General features: G+C 37.8%; 1 protein-coding gene across 1 annotated transcript in view; it reads left to right on the forward strand.

Annotated features, from left to right (window-relative positions):
• The window catches only part of DZIP3 (DAZ interacting zinc finger protein 3), a 114,046-nt gene that overhangs the window by 37,748 nt on the left and 50,059 nt on the right, over window positions 1-26,239 (forward strand). Inside the window, 6 exon segments of the mRNA XM_078146687.1 lie at window positions 8,996-9,110; window positions 10,079-10,198; window positions 16,046-16,147; window positions 17,703-17,795; window positions 21,930-21,964; window positions 24,577-24,644. Coding sequence (XP_078002813.1) covers window positions 8,996-9,110; window positions 10,079-10,198; window positions 16,046-16,147; window positions 17,703-17,795; window positions 21,930-21,964; window positions 24,577-24,644 — 533 coding nt within the window.

The following is a 26,239-nucleotide window of genomic DNA, read 5'->3' on the forward strand; positions in this document are numbered from 1 at the left end:
TATTCTTTATTATTTCTTATTATTCCTTATTACTTCTTTATCATGAATTCTAAGCTAAAGTGGTCACGTGCCCCCAGATTCCCTGTTATTCAGCAACCAGTTCCTTCTTATTGGTCAGAAGTGGGATCAGTATGGTTGTTTTCCTTGTCACTTCTTCTGCCTTTTGAAGAACCAGATCACCTTCAAGGCAAGCCAAGAGTTTGTTAGCAACTCTGTTTTTAGAATAAAGAAGGGCTCCATTCAATTTCTGAATAATTGAAATACCTTGTCCCTATTGTAGAATACCTCTGTCTTAGGCTTTTGAACTGTTTTTCCTAACATTTCACCAATTTTTTTTCACTTTTGTCCATGTGTTCTGTAGTATATTCCCATGACAACATTCCCTGTTTTTCATCCTATTGATCTTCACTCAAATATTCTCCACCATGCTTCTTTCTTCTAGTTCAGGGGTGGGGAACCTGCAGCCTTGAGGCCACACATGGTTCTCTAGGTCCTAAATGGCTGCACTTGAGGACCTAGAGGGCCACTGGTTTTCTACCCCTGTATCTAGTTCTTGGATTTCCTCATGAATAGATCTTTTTAATGTATAATATAGCTCTGCCACTTATTTTCATTAAGCCACAACCTTCCAGATTTATATTCCAGTCACGTACCTCATCTTTCCACATCTTATTGATTACTATGAGGTTAATTTGCTTTCTTGTGTTATGAGCTGTAGTTTCACATATTTTCCAGGCTTTGTGTAGTTATTTCTAGATATCTGAGACCACAGGGTTTCATAGCTGGATTGTCTCTTGGATTGTTTCTTGCAATTTTTTTTGAGCATTTCTGGCACTATTTTTCTTTTTATGTATGTCATAGCCCCTCCTCTCCCTGGTTTCTACTTTGGTGTAGTTATTGGCAGACATTGTTTGCTCTCCCTCTTTCCTCTGTTCAGTTTAAGGTCTTGCTTTGATTTCGGGGAATAATAGAATTTCCAAATTTGAAGGAATTATTAAGGTCATTTAATCCAACTCATACATCTCCTTAAGAAGCTATTCAGTCTTTGCTTGAAGATCTCCAGTAAGAACAAATTCACTCTGTATAAAGGCAACTCATTTTACTCTGGATAACTCTAATTGTTAGGAAGGGGCAGCTAGGTGACTCGGTATATAGAGTGTACTCATCTTTCTGAGTTTAGATCCAGCCTTAGACACTTACTAGGTATGTGACCCTGGGCAAGTCACTTAACCCTGTTTGCCTTGGTTTCCTCATCAGTAAAATGAGCTGGAGAAGGAAATGGCAAACCATTCCAGTGTCTTTGCCAAGAAAATCTTAAAAGGGGTCATGAAGAGAGAAACGCAGCTGAAAAATGACTGAACAACAACAGTAATTGTTAGGACTTGTTTTCTTGCATTGAACTTAAAACTGTCTCTTTGTAATTTCCACCCTTTGCGCCTAACTCTGTTCTCTGTAGCCAAGGGGAACAAATTCAATCTCTCTTTCACTTGGCAACTCTTCAAATACTTGAAGATAGCTATCATTTATTTTCCCCTTAAGCATCATTTCCTCCACATTAAACACCCCCAGTTCCCTCAACCAGTATTTGTATATGTTCTTTGTCTTTCTTGCCATCTTGTTGAGCCTTTCATGAGCATTTGTTGATTTGTCTATGTCTTACCCAAAATGTGGCACCCAGAGCTGAATACAGTAGTACCTCAGATATACCTGACCAGGGCAGGGGATTTTGGAGTTGTTACTTCTTCATTCTGCAGACTGTGCCTTTCAGCATAGCCTAATATAGGTAACGTTAGCTTTTTATTGGCTGCCATATTCTACCATTGACTCATTGAGCTTGAAGTCCATGAAAATCTCCAGATTTTTTTTCCACCAGAAGTGTTATCTAGCTATATCTTGCCTATCATGTGAACATGGAGGTGATTTTTATGACTTTTCACTCTCCCTTGTTCACTATATTTGTCTCTTCATTCTAGCCTGAGGGGATTTTTGGATATGGACTATCATCTACCACGTTAGCAATGCGTCCAAATTTTGTTTTATGTACAAATTAGCAAGTATTTCATCTGTGCCTTCATCCAAATCATTAATAAAAATATTAAACAGGACAGGGCCCAGGGATCTTCCCAGAGGGCAAGACCCCAGGCAAACATTTCTCTTATTAAATGCCCACTTCTCTTCTATTTTTTTTTTTTTTGCTTTTAGGCAGTTGGGGTTAAGTGACTTGCCCAGGGTCACACAGCTAGTAAGTGTTAAGTGTTTGGTCTGAGGCCGGCTTTGAGCGCTCAGGTCCTCCTGACTTCAGGGCTGGTGCTCTATCCACTGTGCAACCTAGCTGCCCCAGTTCTCTTCTATTTTAAGCCACGATTCAGAAATCCAAATATTGTTCTAAGACACTTTTTTTTTTAATTTTTCAAATTTTTTTATTTTTTATTTTATTAATTTATTTTGACTCATCAACAATCACTTCCATATGCTTTCGAGTTGAAAATTTTTCTCCCCCTTCCACTCCCCAACCCTCCCCAAAATGGCGCACAATCTGATATTGTCTCTACATCTACATTCCCACTAAACACATCTTCATACCAGTGAAGTCGCAAGTAAAAATTAAAACCAATAGAAGGAACCACCAGAAAGACGAAACAAAACCCAACAAAAGGTGATCAATAAGTGATAGCGATTCGACTTCCATAGTTCTTTCTTTGGATGTGGATAGCACCTTCCATCCTGAGGCCTCCGGAGATGTCCCAGATCCTTGTAATGCTGAGAAGGGTTCAGTTTAACAATATTAGTCATCGCACAATGTGGCTGTCACTGTGTACAAAGTCCCCTTGGTTCTGCTCACCTCACTCAGCATCAAACCATACAAGTCCTTCCAGGTTTTTCTGAAGTCAGCCTGTTCATCATTTCTTAGAGCACAATAGCACTCCATCACATTCATACACTACAACCTGCTCAGCCATTCCCCAATTGATGGGCATCCTCTCAATTTCCAACTCTTTGCCACTACAAAAAGAGCCGCTATGAATACCTCTGTACATGTGGGCCCCCCTCCCACCTGTTTGATCTTTTTGGGATATAGCCCCAGGAGTGCTACCGCTGGATCAAAAGGCATGCACATCTCTGTAGCCCCCTGGGCATAGTTCCAAATTGTTCTCCAAAATGGTTGGATCACTTCACAACCCCACCCAGCAATGCATCAGTGCTTCAACTTTCCCACATCCTGTCCAACATTTATCATTTTCCTGTTTTGTCATGTTGGCCAATCTGATAAGTGTGATGTGGTACCTCAGAGTTGTTTTGATTTGCATTTCTCTAATCAATAATGATTTAGAGCATTTTATCATATGACTATAGATGGCTTTAATTTCTTCATCTGAGAATTGTCTGTTCATATCCTTTGACCATTTATCAAGTGGGGGAATGGCTTGTGTTCTTATAAATTTGTCTTAATTCTCTATATATTTTAGAAATGAGGCCTTTATCAGAGAGACTGGTTGTAAAAATTCTTTCCCAATTTTCTACCTTTCTTCTAATCTTAGTTGCATTGGCTTTGTTTGTGCAAAAACTTTTCAATTTAATGTAATCAAAATTATCCATTTTGCTTTTCATAATGTTCTCTATCTCCTGTTTGGTCATGAATTCTTCTCTCCATAGATCTGATAGGTAAACTATTCCTTGTTCTCCCAGTTTACTTATGGCATCAGCCTTTATATCTGAGTCATGAACCCATTTTGACTTTATTTTGGTATATGGTGTGAGATTTGGGTCTATGCTAAGACATTTTCTTGATCAAATGTTCCTAAATCTGTCTCTCTTAGTTGCAATGATGAAAATATCAACTGTAAGTCTCCAGACTTTATAATCCCTACTAATTACTAGGTGTCTGTGGCAGTACCGTTTTCCCTCACATAAAGTACCCAAAGTGGTCATCATGTTTAACAATCTTAGGAGATTCTCTGTCGTATCCCGGATACATACCTAGGATGGACAACAGAGCTCTATTATTCACATCGACTGCAACCTCTTAGCTGGGAGTCAGGAACCACAAATGCTCATCTCTTTTTCCTCTGATCTTGACTGGATGTCCTCTTCCCCATGTCATCCATGGATCCACTTCATCCTTCCTTGGAGTATAGGACAGCTATTTCCACTTCAGAGGGGCCAGTTCACTCCTACATGAGAAGATCCTTCTGCCTCTTCCTTAGCTCCAAGTGTTCAGAGGTCCATCTTCTTTGCTGCCTTCTCTGTGTCAACTTCAAACACTCTCCAGCCTCGTAGCTTGAGGCAGGATTTATTTCTGCCTTTTCAGATTTCCCCATCTTTTTTTCTTCAAAAGAAATCTTGAAGCTCTTTTTCCATTTTTTTTCAAGAAATATTCAATTCTCCCTAATAACTTGTAAAATAGAGTCATTTCTTTAGATTTGGGGTTCTTAGCCTCTTTTTTTCTGTCATGAACTTCTTTGGCAGTCTGGTTTAGCTAATGGACCCTTTCACAGAATAATATTATTTGTTTTAAATTCATAATTGAAGGAAATCCTAACTTATAGTTAGGGGTTAATAGAACAAAAGATGTAACTTTTTCCCACCTAAGTTCACTTACCCCTTGAAATCTATCCATGGACCCTTTTGGGAGGGGTAGGGTCTATGGACCCTGGATTAAGAATTCCTCCTCTAGAACTTTCACCTTCCTCTCTGCCTGAAAAGGCAAGAGTAAACTGTACTTTTGTGAATTTGTAGCAGTTACTAGATAGTGCAGTGGATAGGGCACCAGACCTAGAGTCAAGAAGACCAGAGTTCAAATTTGATGCCGGGCACTAGCTGTGTAACCCTGGTTAAGTCACTTAACACACTTTGCCTCAGTTTCCTTATCTGTAAAATGAGCTGGAGAAGGAAATGGCAACATACTCCAGTACCTTCACCAGGAAAACCCAGATAGGGTTGAAGAATCTGAAATGACCAAACAACAATAAGCAGTTGTTTGCCCATGGTTGCAATGTTTTGTTTCTATGCAGAACCTGCCTTGCCCTCTACTAGATGGACCTGGGATACTCAGTCCTTCTGTTGTCCCTGTTGGTAGTTCTTGTGACACCTTGCTATGACAAACCTGCTCAGGCAAAGTTCTTTGTTGCTTCCCTGCTTGCTTGCCTAGCAGAGAGGCTTAGTTTCTGAGAATTTTGTAGTCGTCTTAGGGAGAACCTTTGCCAGCTTGTTCAGTTCCTTTTGATTGGCGATCAGTGGGCAGCTTCCTGAGGCCCAGTACCAATCAAAACTGACCACAGCTGAAGTGGAGGAGGGGGTTTCTAGCTGAATCCAATTGCCATCTGCTTCACACACCTTTCTACTTCTTCTGATGATTAGATTTTAAAGGGTGTTTTTTCCCATCTTTTGACTTCTCTGGTGGTCTTTGTCTGAGTTTAATTATTTCAGATGTTCCCTATGGAATCCAACATATGTGAGATGCTCCTGTGAGCATTATCATCAAATCTCATTCCTGCCTACTGCAAGAGAAGGTGGAGTCCTTCCTTAGCCGTTGTTAGACCCATGCAAACTAGTGTGGTTTTGAACTGAGGATTAAAAAACATTGTAGAATTCTGGGTCTGTTGTTTATTCAGATTGAATGGTATAAAATATCCCCATTAAAAACCGAAGCTCAAAAGTCATACCACATAACAGGTGGCAGGAAAAGTGAAATGATTTACCACACAGACAGGCAAGTTTATTTTCAAATTATTATCCCAAAATCATATTTGCTTAATGAAGTTTAAAATATGATATTATATTTAGCATAAAGGTAAATTATGCCACAAATACTTTAGAGGACAAAGGTTATTATATATTTCACACCAATGTGATGATTACTCTCTGCTTAATTTCATGTTATAAAGGTATAGAGTGGTTCAGTACTAGCTTTGTGCATTCAAGAAGTTCATATGCATAGCAACTTCCATTTTGAAGAGCAGTGATTTCATTTAATAACAAATGGGTTCACTGAATTTAAGAGCCAATCTGGTATAAAACTACTGATGCAGACTTAATTCAATTGGGTATTACAAATTTGCAAAACATTAGTTAAGCTTTGGGATATGCAGTTTCTAATGATAATTCTGAAATAACCATTCTAACTAAAATGTCAGAAATATCAGTTCTCCTATCCTGGGTGCTGGCTTAGCATCTGAAATCTAAAGCTTGATTTTTCATGATAAGATCAAAAACTTTTTCAGTTTTTGGTATACATGTCACAGTGTTCTAGCCTGTTATTTTATTCTAAGGCACAAAGATTATACTAAAATAGAGTATCCTGCTGATTATTTTTACAGTTTTGTGCTTTGTAGTTAGATCGATAGACTGTAGGAAGTCTATCAGTACATACTTCTTGGAGAGACACTGAAAACAGATGATAAACTAGACTGAACTGAACAGAACTAAAAAGGAAGAAGAGAGTGAACTTATTTTAATTTGGGAAATTGTGCCAGGCTTTCAATGACTATATCCTTCTCTCTGAAACAAAATCACGTGTAGTTAATACCAGTGTTTTTCCAGTAAAGCTGTATGCTGTGAATCATGAAAGGCAGCTAGGTGACACAGTGGATAGAGTACTGGTCCTGAAGTCAGGAAGACCTGAGTTCAAATGTGGCCCTTAGACACTTATTAGCTATGTGACTCGGGGCAAGTCACTTAACCCTATTTGCCTCAGTTACCTCATCTGCAAAGTGAGCTGGAGAAGGAAAAGGCAGACCACTCCACTATTTTTGCTAAGAACAAAACAAAACAAAAAACCAAATGAGGTCACAAAGAATCAGACAAGACTGAAAAATGACTAAGCAATGAATCATGAAATGCCGTAGTGTTATTTAAGGTATTATTTTAGTGAACAAGCATTTATTTTCTCTCCCTCTTATCTCTTCCAATGGAAAGAAAAAAAAATCAAGCAAACCCTTGTTACAGATATGAATAATTAGGCAAAAAAAAAAATGCGCTGTTTGGCCATGTCTGAAAATGTATTTCTTATTCTGCATCTTGTTATCTATCACCTCTCTGTCAAAATATAGGTAGTATAAATCACTGTCTGTTCTCTGGAAATATGATAAGTCATCACATTGATCAGAGAATTTAAGTCTTTCAAAGTTGTTTATCTGTACCATATTATTGATTTCATATAAATTGTTCTCCTGGTCCTTTTCCCTTCACTTTGCAGCAGTTTGTACAAGTCTTTCCAGGCTTTTCTGAACACACCCTTTAAGTCTTTCTTATGATGGAATAACATATGTTCATATACCAAAATTTGGTCAGCCATACCACAGTTGATGTGGAATGGCTTAGTTTCTGGTTCTTTGCTCTCACAAAAGAGCTGCTATAAATATTTTTATACGCATGATTTTTTCCTTAATCTTTGATCTCTTATCCTGAGGCCAAGGGGTATACACAGTTTGTGACTTTTGGGTATAGTTCTGAATTGTTTCCCAGAATGGCTTTCCCAGTTCACAGCTCCATCAACATCTGCACTTTAATCTGTGTGTTTTCCCACAGACCCACCCACATTTGTCATTTTCCTTTTTTTGTCAACTTTGCCAATTTGATGGCTATGATGTGGAACCTCAGAGTTATTTTAATTTACATTTTCTACTTATTTGGAACATTTTTTTCCATATGGTTATAGATAGCTTGGATTTCTTCCCTTTACAATTTAAAGGTCTGAGTGCTTAAAGCAAATTTATTGCAAGGAATATAAGGAATAAAAAAGGGAATTATTATAAGTAAATCTCAAGCTGAGCTTCCACATTCCTTTTCCTGCAGTTTGGGTCACAGCCTCTGCAAAATAATCATGTCACCAGTCAATGAATTCCTAACATCATGATTATAATATTGTTGTGGATCATGGGGTGAGTTCAGTCTTTGCTGCTGATGTCATCACCCTAATCAGTAGCTTCTACTGTATCTTAGGCACTCCTGTTTGCTGCTATCTTTTCCAGAAATTTTCTGCTTCTCCTGACTTGCCTTAGGGCTCCTAGCAAGTAGCCTGGCAGTCTCTGTCCACTGCCACAGGCTAAATTTCCTCATTGCTACCATCTGCCAGAAGTTTCTCTCATTTGTGGTTCTTTCCTTCCTCACTGCCATCTACCCAAAAGTCCTCCCATATTCCCCATGGTTCTGTCTCATACATCATTACTTGGTAGTTTTTGGTCATATATCCTGAGTCCATAGCATTGTGGGAAAGAGAGTGCTTTCTTCCCCTTTTTCATCTGCTTATCTTTTCTGCTTTTTGCAAAAAGGAAGGGAAAAAGTTGAAAGACCACCACCCCCTCTGACTTCCATATACTCTCACAACTGCCTATTGCATGAATAAGAAATCTGGGAGAAAATGTTGATAGTATTTTGTAGAGAGAGAGACATCATCGTTGCTTACTCGTTTGTTTGTAGAGTATGGCTCATTCTTATTTGAGACTTTCAGCCTGAAGATACAAGTAATTATAGCTCAGGTTTATTTGTAGTTTAAGATTTGCAAAGCACCTTCCTTATAGCGATCCTGTGAGACAGGTGAGAAGTACAGGTATTAGGATTCCTATTGTACAAGTGAAGAAACAGTCTCAGAGAGATTGAATGACAGCTAGGAAGTGTCAGAGGCAGAGGCTGAACCTAGTTCTCCTGACTCCTGTGTTTTCTCTCTATTCTTTCTACTATGTCATTTTACTTTTCAGTAGAATGCCACCACTGAATTAATCAATGAATTTATTCATTGTGACTGGAGGAGGATGCATAGTATTAACCTTGGGGCTATTAAATATAAGCCAGGCACTATTAAAATACTGGTTCAATCAAAATTGTCTTCTTTAACATTTTATTTTACAGCAATTAAGGCTATAAAATTAATTACTAGAAGATACATTCCTTCTATGTGTACATATACAAATGTGTATGTGTGTATATCTATCTATCTATCTATATATGTATGTCTATATATCTGTTTGAGCTAACGATCTTTAAAATTATTTTATAGATATAATGGAGGATTACTGGAGTTTCAAAAAAGCAAGCAAGAAATAAAAGATAATAATGAAAACTGGTATGATATAGACCATAGAAAAGATGAAGATTTACCTGAAACATTTCAGGTAAGAAAACATTTAAGTCTACAATGCCATAATGTTTAGAATAATCTGCCAAAAATGAAGTTGGGGCACACAAACTTTGTGCTGAATTCTGTTACAAAGAATTATCTCTGTAAATGTAGACTATTTAAATAGACAGACATCTGAAATTTAAATAAAGTTCTGAACCTCTACCTAGTAACACAAGGAAGTCCGTTCATGTGTCATAGGAAGTAGGAGGGGAGTATATGTACTAAAATTTCTAAGTTACAAGTCACTAGGGTAGGTACCAGTTCAAAATCAGTTCCATTTGTTTTCTTCAGAGATAGATGTTGGTAACACTAGGTAACATTAGGTTGTTTTTTGATTTTAGTAATTTTTACTCATCTTGCTATGATAAAAGTTACTCGTAAAGCTTTGTTCTCACTATGGATCTTTTAACAAATACGGAGCTCTTGAAGTAGAGCCAAACACCAGTCAATTAACTCACACAGAAAGTGAGTTCTGAGGTATATAAAGATAAAATAATTTGTTTTCAGCTCAGAATAAAACTCAGTAATAGGAAGGAAGAAGTAAAACACTTTCCAAGTGAAAAGAGCCAATGAAAGGGAACTTAACTGCAGATTAGGAGCAGGATAAAAAAAAAACCTTCAGTGCAGTTTAGCTATTTATAAAAGAGACAGGAAGGAGAGACCCAAAGATACTAGTTTAGTAAGCATAAATCTCTGAGATCCTTTTTAACTCTGAGATTTTGTGAGTCAGTGAAATCTAAGACTAGGAAACATTTTCTGGCCTCTACCTCCTACTTCCCCTCCCTCCCTTCTTTATCTTCTCTTTATCTTCTATCCCTCTCACTTTTCTTCCCCTTATTTCTTCTCTTCTTCTTCCCCTTACTCTTCTTTTTACTTTTCTTTACTTCTTTCCCCCTTTTCAATCTCTTCTCTTTTTTTTACAATTGTCAATGCATGAATTTTTCTTGCTTTTTTCAACAGGATCTTCTTGATGACTATATTAAAAAATATGAAAATCTTATAGAAAAGGGGACTATCTGCAGTTCTCCAGACTGTGAGCGGTCTTGTGAGACAGATATTTTAAAGAAATCTAAATATAAGGTATTGTCATTTTCATAAAACTGGGGAAACTTGTAATTTATTAAATTTTGAAATTAAGTATAGCAGGTTAAAAAAATTATCCAAATGTTGCTTAAAAAGCCCTTCATTTCATCATAATTCAAATTTGTTATCTGTTATTTTTAAACAACGAATTGTAATATATTTGATTGCCTTTATCAGTGAGAAAGCATATAGGTTATCAAAAGAAACTTGGATGGTTCCCCCCAAATAGAACAAGGCAGTTATTGTAAGGATCAAGAGACAGAAAGCTTTGAGGGACTTGTAATTCAAGGCCAAACAACATTCACTGATTTGTAGACATGGGGGAAACAAACCCTTGCAAGAACTTTGAATATTTAGTGCCTAAGAAAAGTACAACTTAGGGCTATGTATTTTTTTTTCTCATGGCCTGTATGTTTATATTACTTATGTATCTCAGGTGGTCCAACCTAGTTAAATTTGAAGAGGCTTATCACCACAAAGTTTAGAGGTCAGCCACTAACTGGTAAAAATGTTTTTGGCTGTAGCAAACATAAAGACTCATTACAGAGGCATGAAGGAGTTGTTATCTGTGTTGGTAAAACTCAGATGAAATCCAGATATTAATATATGGAATCTTTTTTTCAAACTCCAAATGAGGCTTAGGAATCACTGTAACCTATTAACAGCAAAGTATGGAGTAAAGTCTAGTTTTAGTCTGTTACTGTTGGGTTTTACTGTTTTATTGTCCTGCCAGATTGAAGCTTGAGTCTATGTTGCTATGGTGTTCAAGGTATGGCCTGCTAGAGTTTCTGCATTTTCAGCTACAGAATGCCAAGGAAGCAATAGGAAATGTGGCGGTATGGAGAGAGGGCTGGCCTGAGGGTCAAGAAGGCATTGGGTTCAAGTCTTGGGTCAGACTTATGTTTGACTCTGGGGGATTCTCTTAAGCTCTTAGTCCCTCAGGAAGTTCTCTAATACTATAAGTTAGGGATGAATTGCTGATCTGCATTGGTAGAGGGAGTTTCCATGCCAGGAGTTCCATTCATTGATAAAAGCATATTTCCTGATCAAAATCAAGCAAAATGGTCTAAGAAATTCATGAAACCATAAAAATAACTTATGAAATTATAAATAGGTAAGCATGGTACATATATTATGTGTAAATATTTATATATTATATACACACACATATGTAGTTATAGAACTATATCACATTGCCAGGCTGTTATCTGAAAGCATATTGTCAAATAGGTGCAAATTCTCACTTCTGCAGTCCATGAAAAAAAAAGGTCTTTGAATAGACTCAATAATTTTTAAAAACCTAAGTTAAGCCTTAAAAGTATTTATTAAGTACCTAATGTTTCTCTGATTCTTGGCATAGACTAATTTTTATGCCTGGATTATATCCAATTTTAGAATGGTTTATTCATTTTATTATTTTGTATGCATTGTTAAATATAAGAGAAAGACTAAATAATTATTATCTGCAAAAAGATCTTAGAATAAAGAACTAGAGTGAAAACCTTCAAAAGCTCTTTTAATCTTCATGCATTATGACATTAGTATAATGAGTTTATCAGATTAGATAACTATCTTCCAGGCTATCAGAGTGAGTCAGGTACTGTAAGAGGTAAAGAACAGGGGGGCGGAGCCAAGATGCAGAGTAAAAGCAGTGACTTGCTTGAGCTCTTTCCCAAACCCCTCCCAATACCTGTAAAAATGGCTCTAAACAAATTCTAAAGCAGCAGAACCCATGAAAAGACAGAGTGAAACAAATTTCCATCCCAAGACAGCCTGGATGGTTGATCAGAAAGGCATATCATGCTGGGCTGGGAGAGGAGCCCAGTTTGGGTGTGGGTTCGCAGGCCACAGGGAGCCTGGAACAGGCCTGAGAGGACTGAATTGTGGGCAGCTGTAGTGGTTTCCAGACTTTTCAACCCACAAATTCCAAAGACAACTTAGAAGGTCAGTGGGAAAAGCCTGTTTCTGTGGTGCTGAGAGAGAAGCTTGGGTCTGGAGCTTGGCCCCAGGGTGGCAGCTGCCTCGTGAGCTTCCCTCCCACAGACTGAGGGGGAATCCAGTGGCTGATCAGAGGGAGATTGCAGGGATCTCTCTGCTGGTGGAGGATTCTCTTGCTTTGCCCATGCTTGGATCTGGGTCACAGTTCTGCGTGGTGGTCCTGGGGTTAGGAGGAGTGCTGGCACAGTGGAGCTTGTAGTGGCTGTGGAGAGAAAATTCTCACAGTTCCAAGACAGAAAAGGGTGCTTGTGGTCACTCATAGACCAGAGCACAGGCCAGGAAAGGAGTAAACACCTTGCCCTTGATCATAGCACCTTGGAAGAACTGAAAATTTACAGGTCCCTAGAAGTATCTCTGAAAACAGCTGCACAAAACCCCTGAAGCTTGGGACAGTACATTCTCCACATTGAAAACAGACTCCTACCTTGACAAAAAGTTTATAACTCAAGTAATTGGCCAGGATCATGAGCAAGCAGCACAAAAAGAATCAGACTGTAGTATCTTACTTTGGTGACAAAGAAATCAAAACATACAACCAGAAGAAGACAATGAAGCCAAAGCCTCCAAGAAAAATGTGAATTGGTCCTAGGCCATGGAGGAGCTCAAAAAGGATTTTGAGAAGCAAGTAAGAGAAGTAGAGGAAAAACTGAGAGTGATGCTAAAAGAGACCCCCCCAAAATAATGAAGAAAATAACACCTTAAAAAATAGCCTAACCCAAATGGCAAAAGAGGCCCAAAAAGCCAATGAGGAGAAGAATGCCCTAAAAAGCAAAATTGGCCAAACAGAAAAGGAAGTCCAAAAGCTTACTGAAGAAAATACTTCCTTAAAAATTAGAATGGAGGAATTGGAAACTAGTGACAATTTGAGAAATAAAGCAACTATAACACTAATCCAAAAGAATGAAAAAATAGAAGAAAATGTGAAATATCTTATTGGGAAAACAACTGACCTGGAAAATAGATCCAGGAGAGAGAACTTAAAAATTATTGGACTGTCTGAAAGCCATGATCAAAAAAAGAGCCTGGACATCATCTTTCAAGAAATTACCAAGGAAAACTGCCCTGATATTTTAGAACCAGAGGGCAAAGTAGAAATGGAAAGACTCCACCAATCACCTCCTAAAAGAGATCCCCAAAGGAAGACTCCTAGGAATATTGTAGCCAAATTCCAGAATTCCCAGGTCAAGGAGAAAATATTGCAAGCAGCCAGAAAGAAACAATTTAAGTATTGTGGAAACACAATCAGGATAACAAAAGATTTAGCAGCCTATGGGGTGGTATCTGGAAAATAAAATTAAGGGGTGAGAAAGGATTATACTGGGAGAAGGAGAAAGGGAGAAGTAGAATGGGGTAAATTATCTCACATGAAACAAACAAGAAAGGGCTTTTACAGTGGAGGAGAAATGGGGGAAGGTGAGAGAGAATGAGTGAATCTTACTCTCATAGGATTTGGCTTGAGGAGGGAATAACATACCCAATGGGGTATGGAAATCTATATTACCATACAGGAAAATAAGGGGGGAAGGGGACAAGAGAGCAAGGGGTTGATAGAAGGGAGGGCATATTGGGGGAGGGGATAGATAGTCAAAAGCAAACACTTCTGAGGAGGGACAGGGTCAAAAGAGAGAACAGAATAAATGGGGGGTAGGATAGGATGAAGGGAAATATACTTAGTTTTTCACAACAGGAATACTATGGAAGTGTTTTGCATGACTACTCATCTATAACCTGTATCGAAATGCTTACCTTTTCAGTGAGGGTGGGTGGGGAGGGAGGAATGGAGAAAATTTGTAACCCAAAATTTTATAAACATATGTTAAAAATAAAAACTATTGAGAAACCACACCTGCCAAGAAAAAAAAAGAGGTAAAGAACAGGAGAGAGAAAAGGAAAGACAGATATATAGCAGCAGCAAGCCTAGGAATGAGGGGCTAGTTGCTAAGTGAGTTCACTGACTTAAGAGGAGGCCTAACTGAGGTAACTTGTAGGAGCAAGAGCTGCAGAATGTGAGATTCTAAACCTGCACTCTATTTCTTTTGAAGACTGGAATTTTCTAGTTAATTAGGTGAGTCAGTACCCTATAGACTCAATTTATGTTGGCTAAAAGAGATGGAGACAGATATTTAAAATACTGTATATGTCTATTGACACCTTGCTTAGGGGTAGTTTCACATCAGGATATTCAAGAAAAGGTGCAACAGCTATTCCTTTAGCATCTTTGTATACTGATTATTTGTTTTCACGTGTTAGGAACACCTCTGGAGATGCTTAATAAGATCCCATTGCCTGGTTTCTCTGGATAAGTTGAATAGTAGTTTCCTATACAGCAGTGGTTCTTAACCTGGGGTCTTTGAACCTGCCTTTTTTTTTTAAATCATATTTTGATAACTCTATTTCAGTATACTCCTGCATGTTTTATTTTATACATTTGAAAAATTATTCTGAGAATAAGTCTCAAGCTTCACTAGACTGCCATAGGAGTCCATGAAACAAAAAGTTTAAAGACTCCTGATATAGAGAAAGTTGGCTGTTTCTGATCTTGACAAAAACATTACCATTTTATAAAATATGCTGGTAGATACTCTCATGCCAGCAGGTGGCATGGATGGTGGGCGAGAAGGTGGAGAAATGAAAGAAGAAAGGAAAGCCGGGCTAGGTGAGTCTTAGAGGTTAAAGCTCAAGACTAGCTTATTTCAGGAATTTTCTTATCATATACTCATAGAAAAACAACTTGGTATCGTGAGAAATGATTTACAAGTGCTGCGAAGCCCTGTTAATAACATAAATAAACTAAGCAGCCAAAGATCATCTTTTTCTCAAGGGAAAGTAGTTTCAGTGCCAAAGTTCATATCTATTGTTATTTTCCTTCTCAGTGCTTAGTATTGTCTACCACGAGTCAGCCTCCTGGCTCCAGAGCTGATAAATAATTCCTCTTTTATGTACCGAAGATGGAAAGGACATTGCCCTAGGGGGAGGCCTTGCCTGCCCCCTCCTGTATTAGCATTCAAGCCCTGGTTGGAATGCTCTCTAGGTTAGATGTGGTCCTCTGCAGTCTTAGAGCAGGTTTGTGACTTCTGAACTTAGTTCAGATAGGTGCGGTATCAGGTTAATAAGATCAAGGTTATGGCGTTCCAGATGAGCCTGTTAACCCTTAGTCTATATCCTCAAACGGCTGAGGAGGGAGGGGTAGGAGAGAGGGAAGGAGAGAGGAAAAAGAAAGTCGGGAGGAGAGACATAGAAAGACAGAGTCAGACAGAGAGGGAGGGAGGAGGAAAAAGAAAGAAAGAGAAGGAGGGAGAGGGGGGAGAGAGAGAGAGAGAGAGAGAGAGAGAGAGAGAGAGAGAGAGAGAGAGAGAGAGAGAGAGAGAGAGAGAGAGAGAGAGAGAGAGAAAAGAAAAAGGGAGAGGAAAAGAGAAGGAAAGAGAAAACTGCTAAACCACTGCTGGAATAAAATGAACAAAACCTCGAAGTACATCCCTTATCTATGGCAAATTATTGTTATAATCTTGTACAAAGTTCAACATTTCAGCATTTTTTTTGCTTTCTTCTTGTAGATAAGCTACTGCATATCGACTCATTTAGAGAGTTGTTGATAAATGACTACTTTTCTTTTGTTTATACTAATTGGTCGAACATTTTATTCAAATGTAGCTATTCATACTCAACTATGACTTCTAAAGTTTCCTTGGAGTGCTTTATTACCCTATGTTTAACAATGCTTTTATGGTTAATGTTGGATTTGGTGCAGAAGTAACCTAGATTTGTCACCAATGGAGGCATCCTCTGCATGGTTTAAAACTTTCGTATTGACATATTTTTATTCTTTTTACATCTCATTCTTTCTAGGGTTTTGTTCATCTCATTTGTAGTGAAAACTGCAGTATCTACTTCCATAAAATTTGTTGGGAAAAGTTCAAGAATATAAACCATTCTGGGAAAAGTGATGAGGTATTACATTGGGGTGTTATTGTTAAAACTTGAATGAAATTTACTTCCATTTACATCTCTTCATTCCATACATCCTTGTGTGAGCTGCTTTGCTTTTGTTCTTCAGAATGATTCTTGGCTTGTAGGAACTTATAGTTTAAGAGATACATTCTGGTTTCTTTGCCAAATACATCAAGGGCACACCAACAACAGAGGCATTCATCTCTGGATAAATACATAGACAATAAAACTCTATTAACATTTCTTATGGGTGGAGCACAGTCATAAATTCTGATTTAACATATTCTTCAAAAGTAAATCCGTAATCACATATTGAAAATCATACAACCCTGAAATTAGTTCTCTACCATTGGAGTTAATTTAGAAGTCTAAAACCCAAGCCCGTAGCAGTTTTCCTTTTCAGTGAGCTAATCACCATAATTTGGAACCTGTAGTATTTGTATTGTTTAAGAAGAAGAAGAAAAATACATTCTAAATCTTGGAGAGTTTCAACAAAGTGCTTTGGATTTATGGAACTTTTTTCTTTAAAGGAGTTCAAAGTGCTTAGCATATCTCGGGGATAGAAGGGGCAGATATTTTCCCATTGGAGAAAGGGAAATCAAGAAAGAAAAAATAGCCTAACTCAAGAAGGTTAGGTCAGAAACAAGTTTAGGACACAGAATTCTCTTCCTCTTTATCTTTTTCCTCTTTACAGGAACTTACTCTGATTTCTGAAATGCAAATTATGTAACAGTTATTGAGGATATATCAATTAATCTACAAGTATTTATTAAGTCTCTAGACAACTGTGCTAGGTTTTGAGAATACTAATACAAAAGTGAGATGGTCCTTGGTCTCACAGAGCTTACATTCTTCTGAGGTGATACACCATTGTTCACAGATATAGAAATGCAGGATATATGCAAAGTAAATAAATATATAGTGATTTTGCAAGGGCACTAACAATGAGAGGAATGAGCAGAGGCTTCATGGAGGAGATGGTACCTGAGCTGAGCCTTGGTGGAGGGGGTGGTCAACTGTATAAAGAATTTCATAGAGGTCAATAAGGATGAAGCTGGAGAATCATCATATATAGCATATGTAGATATATACAAACATATGTGTATATATATATATATATATATATATATATATATATATATATATACACACACACACACACACATATACATATACATATACACATTCTTATGTAATTGTCACATCTGTATCTTTATATACATCTCTCTCACTCTCTATCTCTCTCTCTCTTTCTTTCTCTGTATTTCCAAAGTCTAAACAACTGACATACATATCTTTAGGACATAAGCTGAAGCCTGCCTATACCTACTAGTCAACTCTCTGATAATTGCTAACATTCATTTATCATTCAACAAACATTTATTATGCATTTACTATGTACAAGATACTATACTGAGGTGGTGGGAGTGGGCGCAAAGATGCATAAGGCATGCTTGCTCTCAAGGAATTTATAGTCTAAATTTACTTATCCTTTAAAATGTAGGAGCATTCACTGATTGGTTACCCTTTTATTTTTCAAAAAATATATTTTTAGAGTTTTAGTGAAAAAACATGTTTGAAAAAAGGATGTATTGGTAACATTGTAAAGATGCAAAAATGTGAAGGACCTGGAGTCTTTAATATTCTGGTGAGTACACAGCCTCCTGTGACATTGTTTTTCTTTCAGTCTTTGGCTTAAATAGATACTGTCAGTAAGGAAATCAGAATTTTAGCCACAGTTCTGTCGTTTGCTAATTAAATGGGAGATTTTAGAGGATCATAAAATTTAGAACTGGATAGAATATTAGAGATCATCTAGTATGCATTTTACAGATGTGGAAAATGGGGCTCAGAGAGGGAAATAATCTGTCTAAGCTCATAGAAAGTAGTTAAGGCATAGTAAGGATTATAACCAGATTTTCTAAAGCTGGCTCTGGAAGACAGATAGTGAGAAATCATTGGCTCTTTTCACTATAACACAAGTGTTCCCATTTACCTGTTTCCTGCCTCAGTTTGCGCCAAATAATAATGACTCAGTTCTTTCATGAGACAAAGGTACTATGAAGAGCCGCCATCTAATAATTCAGTTTGACCTGGAAGTTTGACATCTGTAAGACCTTGTTGCAACTCTGCAAAGACTTGCTATACTTTCTTGGAGACTTTCAGAAGCATTTCATCATGTATGCTTTTCAGAAATATTTCCATCTGCTGGGGCAGCTAGGTGGTACAGTGGATAGAGCACCAGCCCTGACGTCAGGAGGACCTGCATTCAAATTTGGCCTCAGACCAAACACTTGACAGCTTACTAGCTATGTGACCCTGGGCAAGTCACTTAACCCCAAGTGCCTAAAAACACACACACATACACACATACACATATTTGCATCTACAAATTTGGTATTTTTCTTCCTGATGCAGATTTTCTGAACAATAATTAATTGTAAAATAAATATGAAAAGAGTATTCTCACTGTCATTGTCATCCTCAAAGGTGCCATACTGATGATGATTTTTAGCTATAGTATATTATGTTGTACAGAGAAGAAACTTGGTCTCTCTGAACTTCATTTTTCTCATCTGTTAAGATGGGGATAATGTTTGTGCTATACACCTCACCAGGGTGCTGTGGAGGAAACATTGTGTTACCATTAGAGTGAGATATAAATGAGGTTTTATTTTGAATCATGCTTATTTGAAAACTTTAAGAATCTGTGATTGGTGAGAACATTCCCTATACCAGTGCAAATGACAGTCAGTCCCTCTGTGCCTTAGTAGATGGCCTCAGAACTTGCTGTAGCCAGAATATTTTATCCTCTGGTGGCTAACCTGGTGACAGTTTCTTAGTTCTAGTAAGACTTGTTCTCATGTGAGAGACACATGGCCTGTCACTGGACCTCAGGCCCTTTCTAACTTGGAAGAACATCCCCAAATTTATATTCCATGAATGTAATCTTTAAGAATTCAGGGCCATTTCCATGCCACAGTAAAATATCAGAATAGGATTTTTGTGGGAGTATTTGGAATAATAATAATAATAGCAAGAGTAGTAGTAATCTTTCCTTTGGAAGCCAGTTTAATAGTGCCTAGCCTGGTGCCTGTCACCTATTAGGCAGTAAATTAATGCTTATTGGTTGATAAGGACAATATAGCCAAGCTCTAAATAGAAACTTTACAATTTTACCTTGAAATTGTAAAATTGTACCGTGGATTAAACTAATAGAATTATAGCATTTTTTAAATCTCTTTACACGTTTTTCAAGTATTTGGACACTGATGTAGAGGACAAGAAATTGGTATGGACCCAAGAGAAAGATAGCTAGTTTGCTCCTGATCTCTTTAGTATATCTCTGTCGGATTTCACAGTGAACAGGGTCAGGGTGATAATAGTTTTAGAATTGGAAGTCACTTTTAGCTTCCTTCATTTTACAAATGACAAAACAAAGGACCAAAGAGGTTAAATGACTAGCCCAAGATGACAAAGGTTGTAAGTAGCAGCAGCAGCAGAATAAGAACCCATGCCCCAGACTCCAAATCCAGTTGTTTCCTCCTATACCATTCTACTTTTTGTCCTGTTTAAAACTTCAATATGCAAAGTAGAGCTGCCTTTTTTTTTTAGAAGAACTGGTCTGTCTTTAATTTTTTTGAAAAATCAGTAAGCATTCAGCTAATTGATCCATTCATTTGACAAGCATTTATTAAACACTACTATGTGGCAGCATTGTCTTAAGCTGATGGGGGATACAAAATCCTTGCCCTGCCCTTATATTTACCTGTAAATGACTATTGAATATGAGGGGAGAGGGAGGAGAGTTTGTCAGGACATCTTTGATCATTTGGTTTTCTGGACCTGTACAGCTGGTCATGTAAAGATCATAGAAAGAGCAGGTAACAGGGACAACAAAGATATGTCTGTACTGTCTTACCCCTTTACAAATTGATGGGATTATAGAGTTGGCCTGTTTCTGGTGGCTTTTAAAAAACAAGCTTGCCAGTTCTAAAAATGGGTTGAGGCAGGAGAGCTCTGAGGAGAGTGACCTCCGGCAGTCTAGAGGAGAGTTATCCATGTAGGAAGAACCTAGTTCTTAAAAGGGATCCCTGTTTGTCTTTTCCCTTTTGTCTTTATGAGGGGATGGAGAGGGGAGTTTCTTGTTCCTCTGCTCCATTCCAGTGGAGTTATTCACCTAGTAGGAGACATCATACCCTGCAGAGAACAGGCACCAGGAAGCAGTCAGCTGGGCAGCCCCAAAGAATTACCCCTGGCATCAGAGAAATGAGCCAGCTGTAGAGTAAAAGAGAATTTGTTCTAGTGGTTGGGAGGTGAGCTGTGAGTGGAGCAGGCCCAAGGAGCTCAAAAGAGAGAACTGCCCAGCAGATACAGTGCATCCAGCAGGAGCAGTGTAAGTGCATGAAAAGAGAAGAAAGGACATCATGTCCTTGCACTGTTGAAGGCATGACTTGCCTTTGTCCTGTGTTCTCTATGTGTGCCTTACTGTTAGTATACTGGTTCCAGTCAGTGTATGCCACTGCTCTCTAAAAACTATTTGTATTTGTGAGAGTGTGCACCAGATTTATGGGAAATGTTTTATGGTTACTATTCTTACTGTTACATTTTAGTAAATGCCTTTGGTTTGAGCTAATGGTTTTTACTGTCTGATCATTAAAAGTAAGCACATTGGTAGAGGCTTGTGAGCTACAGCTTTAGCTTAGGAGTATGGAGCCATAGAGAACCTTGTACTTGTGAGAGTAGTGGTTGCTCCTCTAGGTTCACAACCTGTGATCTGTAAGTTCTGAGATAGGTGGTAGCCCTAGAGAAGTCACCACAAACATATTTGTTTGTATATCCAACACATATGTATTGAATGTATATCTCTCTCTATTTTCCTTTCTCTTCTCTCTCTCTCCTCTGTCTTTCTATCTTTCCTTTTTCTTCTCTTTCTCTTCTTTCTCTTCTCTTTTTTCTTCTCTCTCCTTTCTCTTCTGTTCTCTTCTCTTCTCTTCTGTTCTCTTCTCTTCTCTTCTCTTCTCTTCTCTTCTCTTCTCTTCTCTTCTCTTCTCTTCTCTTCTCTTCTCTTCTCTTTTTTCTCTCTCTCCTCCCATTCCCTTTCTTCCCCCTCTCCTCTCCCCTCCCCTCTCCTTTCCCTCATAAGCACGTACTTGTGCATTGTGCTAAGGTCTAGGGATACAAATAAGAAAAAGACAGCCCCTACCTCATATGAGCTTACAATCTCATGGGGGAAGACAATACACTAAAGGAAACTGAAAGCAGGGAGGGATGACTATGGACATTTGCAGTAGTTGAGGTGAAAGGTGATTAAGGGCTGAATTAGAATAGTGGCTGGGTGAGTAGTGAGGAGATGGATGTGAGAAAGGTTGTGAATCAGTAAGACTTAGTAATTGCATTGGCTCTAGGGAATGTTAAGAAGAGTGAAGATAATGCTGGTGATGTGCATCAGGAAAACTGGAAAGATGGTGATGCTGGAAACAGAAATAAGAAAGTTAGAAAGAAGAGGGTAGGAGATGATTTGTCTTGGATGGGTTAAGTTTAAAATGCCTACAAGGTATCTGGTGGGAAATGATACGGGATTTTAACTCAGGAGAAAGACTAAGTCTGGATATATAGACTAGTTATGGTTTTTTTCCCTTTCGTATTTGATGATTTTTTCCAATTCTTTACTTTCTTAATATACAAGGCCAGGAAACAAGAGCAGAAAGTTTTTGGGTTTTTTTTGGTTTAATGTACATTTGTTCTGATTTTACCTTTTTTTTCCCCCCTCTCTTGATAGTTTGACGTTTTGAAAAAGGATGAATGTATACAAAGGTAAGCACTCATAGTCCCCTGAATCTTTGTAGCTATTTGTGGTTTGAGTTCATATCTTATTTACTTTTTTCCTTACTATGTCTTTTTCATAGTTAGAGCTCAAGGAAGGGATTCTCTTTATGAGATAATTTGAATTAAATTCCCTTTTACTTGTGTAGTATTCAAATACATTAAGTGTGAAAATGACCCTTGTTAAGAGCAGGAGAAGAGAACCTTCCCTAGAATTAGAACAGGTTTCTTTATTCAAAGTTTGTAGGGTGTGGGATTTAGAGTCAGAAGAGATTGTCTAGTAATCATTCTAGTCTAACCCTTTCATTTTACAGACAAAGAAGCCAAAACCTGAGATAGGAAGTGATTTGTTAAATAATTGTTTAGAGAATAAGTATCTGACTAGAATTCAAACCCAGGGCTTTTGATTCCAAACCCAGGGCTAGCGTCCTGCTGTGTTTCATGCTTTAACCTAGATTAGAATGCTCTGATGTTAATGTTTCTTATGAGCCCTTAAAACCCACCCAGATACTGAATATGAGTATAGTTATAGTCACAGCTCTCTGTGTCCTGAGAAGGAAAACTGATAGGAAAGAAGAGTAGGTAAACAGTGAAGGAGGAGAAACAGACTGTATCTGTTAGGGAAGCAGGAGCTTTGGCTATGGAATTGTCTGCCATTCCACAGATAGCTTACATAGTAGTCAGCAAACGTTTGTGAAATGCCTATTATGTGCTAGGTGCTAGGGATACAAATGCAAAAGTTAGATGGTCCCTACTTCGAAGAAGCTTGTTATATTCTGAGCAAATATTTATGCAGAAAAGTAAATATACGATATATTACAAAGTAGGTTGCACCTAATTTCTGGAGAGTGGAGAGGGCACTAGTAATGGGAGTGTTCAGTATAGGCCTCCTGTATGTGGTGGCATGTGAGTTGAGGGTACATCCACATAGAGGAGAAGTATAGCAGCTAGGTAGTACAGTGGATAGAACTCTAGACCTTGAGTCAGGAAGATTTGAGTTCAAATCTCACCTCAGATACTTACAAGCTGTCCTCTTCAAGAATGAAGGATAAACAGCCACAACAGCATTGGTATGATCCTGGGCAAGTTACTTAACAGTCATTTGCCTCAATTTCCTTATCTGCAAAGTGGGATAATAATAGTGCCTGGTTGTTATGAGGATAAAATAAGCTAATATATGGAAAGTGCTTTGCAAACCTTAAGTGGTAGTTGAGTGGAAAAAATATGTGTTGGAGAAAATTGCATCATCATTATTATGATTGCTCTTTATATAGTACTTTAAAATTTGGAAAGCATTTTACATGCATATAAAGTGACATAAAGCCCATCACTGATTATTCCCATTAACACATAAAAACAAATCGAAAGAGGCAGTGTATAGATAGAGGAGAGAGCACTTTACTGGCAGCTGGGCAGGGTGTTGTAAGGGCTTGACCCAAAGGTTCCATTATCTTAGAGATGTACACATAGTACCCATAGTGGAACCTGTATTTTACCTACCAGTATCCCAGGGCACATTTTCCTTACTTGTTTCTCTTTGCTACTGTTGCATTTGCCCTGGATGCCAACATTCCCAGTTTCTGTAGAGTTTAAGCTTAAGGCCTGGCTTTGTGATACTAGGCAGATCAATGAAGGAGACTCATCTTCATCACCTTTGTGGTTGTTGTGAGTGTGGTTTGTCCTTCCTTCTTGAAGAGGACCATAACATCAGGGAGGCGATGACACGGCTCGCATTGAATTGGATTTGAATGAAGGAGGGCTGTACAGAGGTACCAGCCTCACTTCCCCCTGCAGAGCCCTCTGCGTCCAGTGGCCAAATATAGATGAGGACGACTGGAGATGGCCCAGTTTATCACCTGCAAATTGAAGGGGATGGAAGAGATTTCCAAAGTCCCTTCCTTCTCTGAGGTCCTGTAATTCTCTAGTATTGATTATTGGATATATATAAGATGGGAATGGGGGTGGCCTGTAACTGCATCGGTAAAGAGAACTACAAAATGAGGAAACTCCCTCTACTAAGACAAGTTGGCCCCTTCCCTGCAACTCATAGACTGATAAGAGTTGTCTGGTGCACTGAAAAGTTAAATTACTTGCTTTAGGGTCACACAACTAGTAACTGTCAAAGGAAGAACTTGAATCCTGGTTTTCTGGCTTTGAGGATAACTCTGTTGACTATATCACACTGCCTCTCAAATATCAGGAAATTTCTGCTTTTTGCAGTGATTTATCATGAGAATAGTATCTGAAAGAAATAGTTTTATAGTATTGTTTAACCACAGACGCACGTGTATCCTAGCAAGAGGTTTTTGTTTTCATTTATAGTACATTATGGGCCTTTAAGAAATCCTTTAGGTGGGCTGTAAGTATAGAAATGTACTTTAAAGTCTCTGGTATCACTGACTGTAATAAAAAATGGAAGTTTCCTCTTTGAGCAGGAAGCAAACAAGTAGTTTAATTTCTGACCCCTGCTCTGGCTTTGGGGTGAAAAGTAAGAGACAGATTCTAGAATTTGATGATTCTTTCACTTTGTCCATTCCATTCCATGAGAAACTTTGGAATTCTTTTTGCCTACAGCAAATTAAATGTTTCTTTTCTACTTGCAGCTGTTCTAAACAATTCAAGACTCTTCCGGTCACTGAAACTACAAAAATGCAGAAGTTAAATTTAAAAGGTTTCATTTTATTTTTTAATCTTTTTTTTTTTTCTGGAAAGTTGTCCTAAGCTTGTGGTACATATAGATAGAGCAAAACTATTGATTTAGTAAATCTGTTGTAATATGTAATCCCAAAGAATGAAATAAATAAAACTCCATCTTATAATAGGGCACAGATTTTGAAATTTACCTACAAGTTCACAGACAAAATTTTTACTGATTTCCCATGCCATAGAAGTTAAAATTATTTTCATTGTTCTCTTTTGGAAAAGCCACTAAAAGAAAGAGTAGCAAAAGAGTTGTCTCCCTGGATTAATCTATCTCTGACATCTCTAATAAGAAAGCTAATTTTCGATTTATTTACCATGGAGATGCAGATCTCTGCCATGATGATCTATACATACAGTATCACCTCATTTTACATTTCTAGGTCCAAGTAAACTATAACTCCTTGTAATCATTGCTGATTGCTAATTTGGTACAATTTCCAAATTTGCAAAGGACCCAATACCTTATGTTTAATTTATGGAGTCCTTTAGTTCCCAGGGGTTACTACTCAATGGCACAAAACCCTGTGTAGTTGGCTGAAAGGTTTGTGTAATTGTTGTATATTCAAAGTGGTACAATAACTAGAGTGCTGGGCCTGGAGTCAGGAAAAGCTGAGTTCAAATCCAGTCTCTTACGCTTACTAGTTGTGTGTCCTTGAACAAATCACTAAAACTTTGCCTCAGTTTCCTCATCTGTAAAATGGAGATGATAATAATAATAATATCTATGTCCTGGGTTGTTGTGAGGATTGAATGAGTTAATATTTGTAAAGTGCTTAGCAAAGTGCCTAGAACATCATAAACATGATATAAATGTTAGCTATTATTATTATTATTATGTGATCATTGGCACTTCCTTTTCTGACTATACCTGTCTTTGTGTATTCAGGTGATTGTTGGTAGCTTGCTCCAGCTTGCTTATGTGCAATATGTGACTCTTTATTGTTCTTTATTTATACTGATTATAATTTTATGCAGATGAGAAACCTGGAAATGGTAATGACCAATGTCTTCTTGGTCATTCTTTTTTTTTTCCCCAGCAAAAATACTGCTCATGATCTTTTCCATTCTTTGGGAATTTTGTGTTCTTAGAGATATATTTTTAATTGTTCCTTGAATTCTTTTTTTTAATGTTACCTCCTGTGTGGATTTCTTCTATATGTATTTGGTCAGGCTTAATAGACTTTCCCCAATTCCATCTTTGCCAATGCTGCCGAAGGGATAGGAGCCAATGCACTATCATTATTTATTCCATTTTGAATAGTCCGTTATAGGATCTGTAATTGGCCCATATTACTTATGCTTTTGAGCACTGCAAAATCAGGTAGCTAAATGCCCCCAAAATAATGTATGTTGCTATCATTGGGCATATGATGGAACCAATTCCCCAATTCTTTTCTTCTTATGAGATGGGCCTCTAAATTGTCTTTCCATCTGGTCAAAGCATCTTTATGTCCCAGTAGTGAAAATGTCATGATGGATATGGTTTAGTTCTTCCAGTAGGACATCAATAAGCTGGATGTTGGATGTTGAACACTGAGAGTACCACTTAATATTGGTATTGCT

The sequence above is a fragment of the Phascolarctos cinereus genome, unplaced genomic scaffold, assembly GCF_003287225.1.
Source record: "Phascolarctos cinereus isolate Bilbo 61053 unplaced genomic scaffold, phaCin_HiC Scaffold_726;HRSCAF=1367, whole genome shotgun sequence".
NCBI classification, from domain to species: Eukaryota; Metazoa; Chordata; class Mammalia; order Diprotodontia; family Phascolarctidae; genus Phascolarctos; species Phascolarctos cinereus.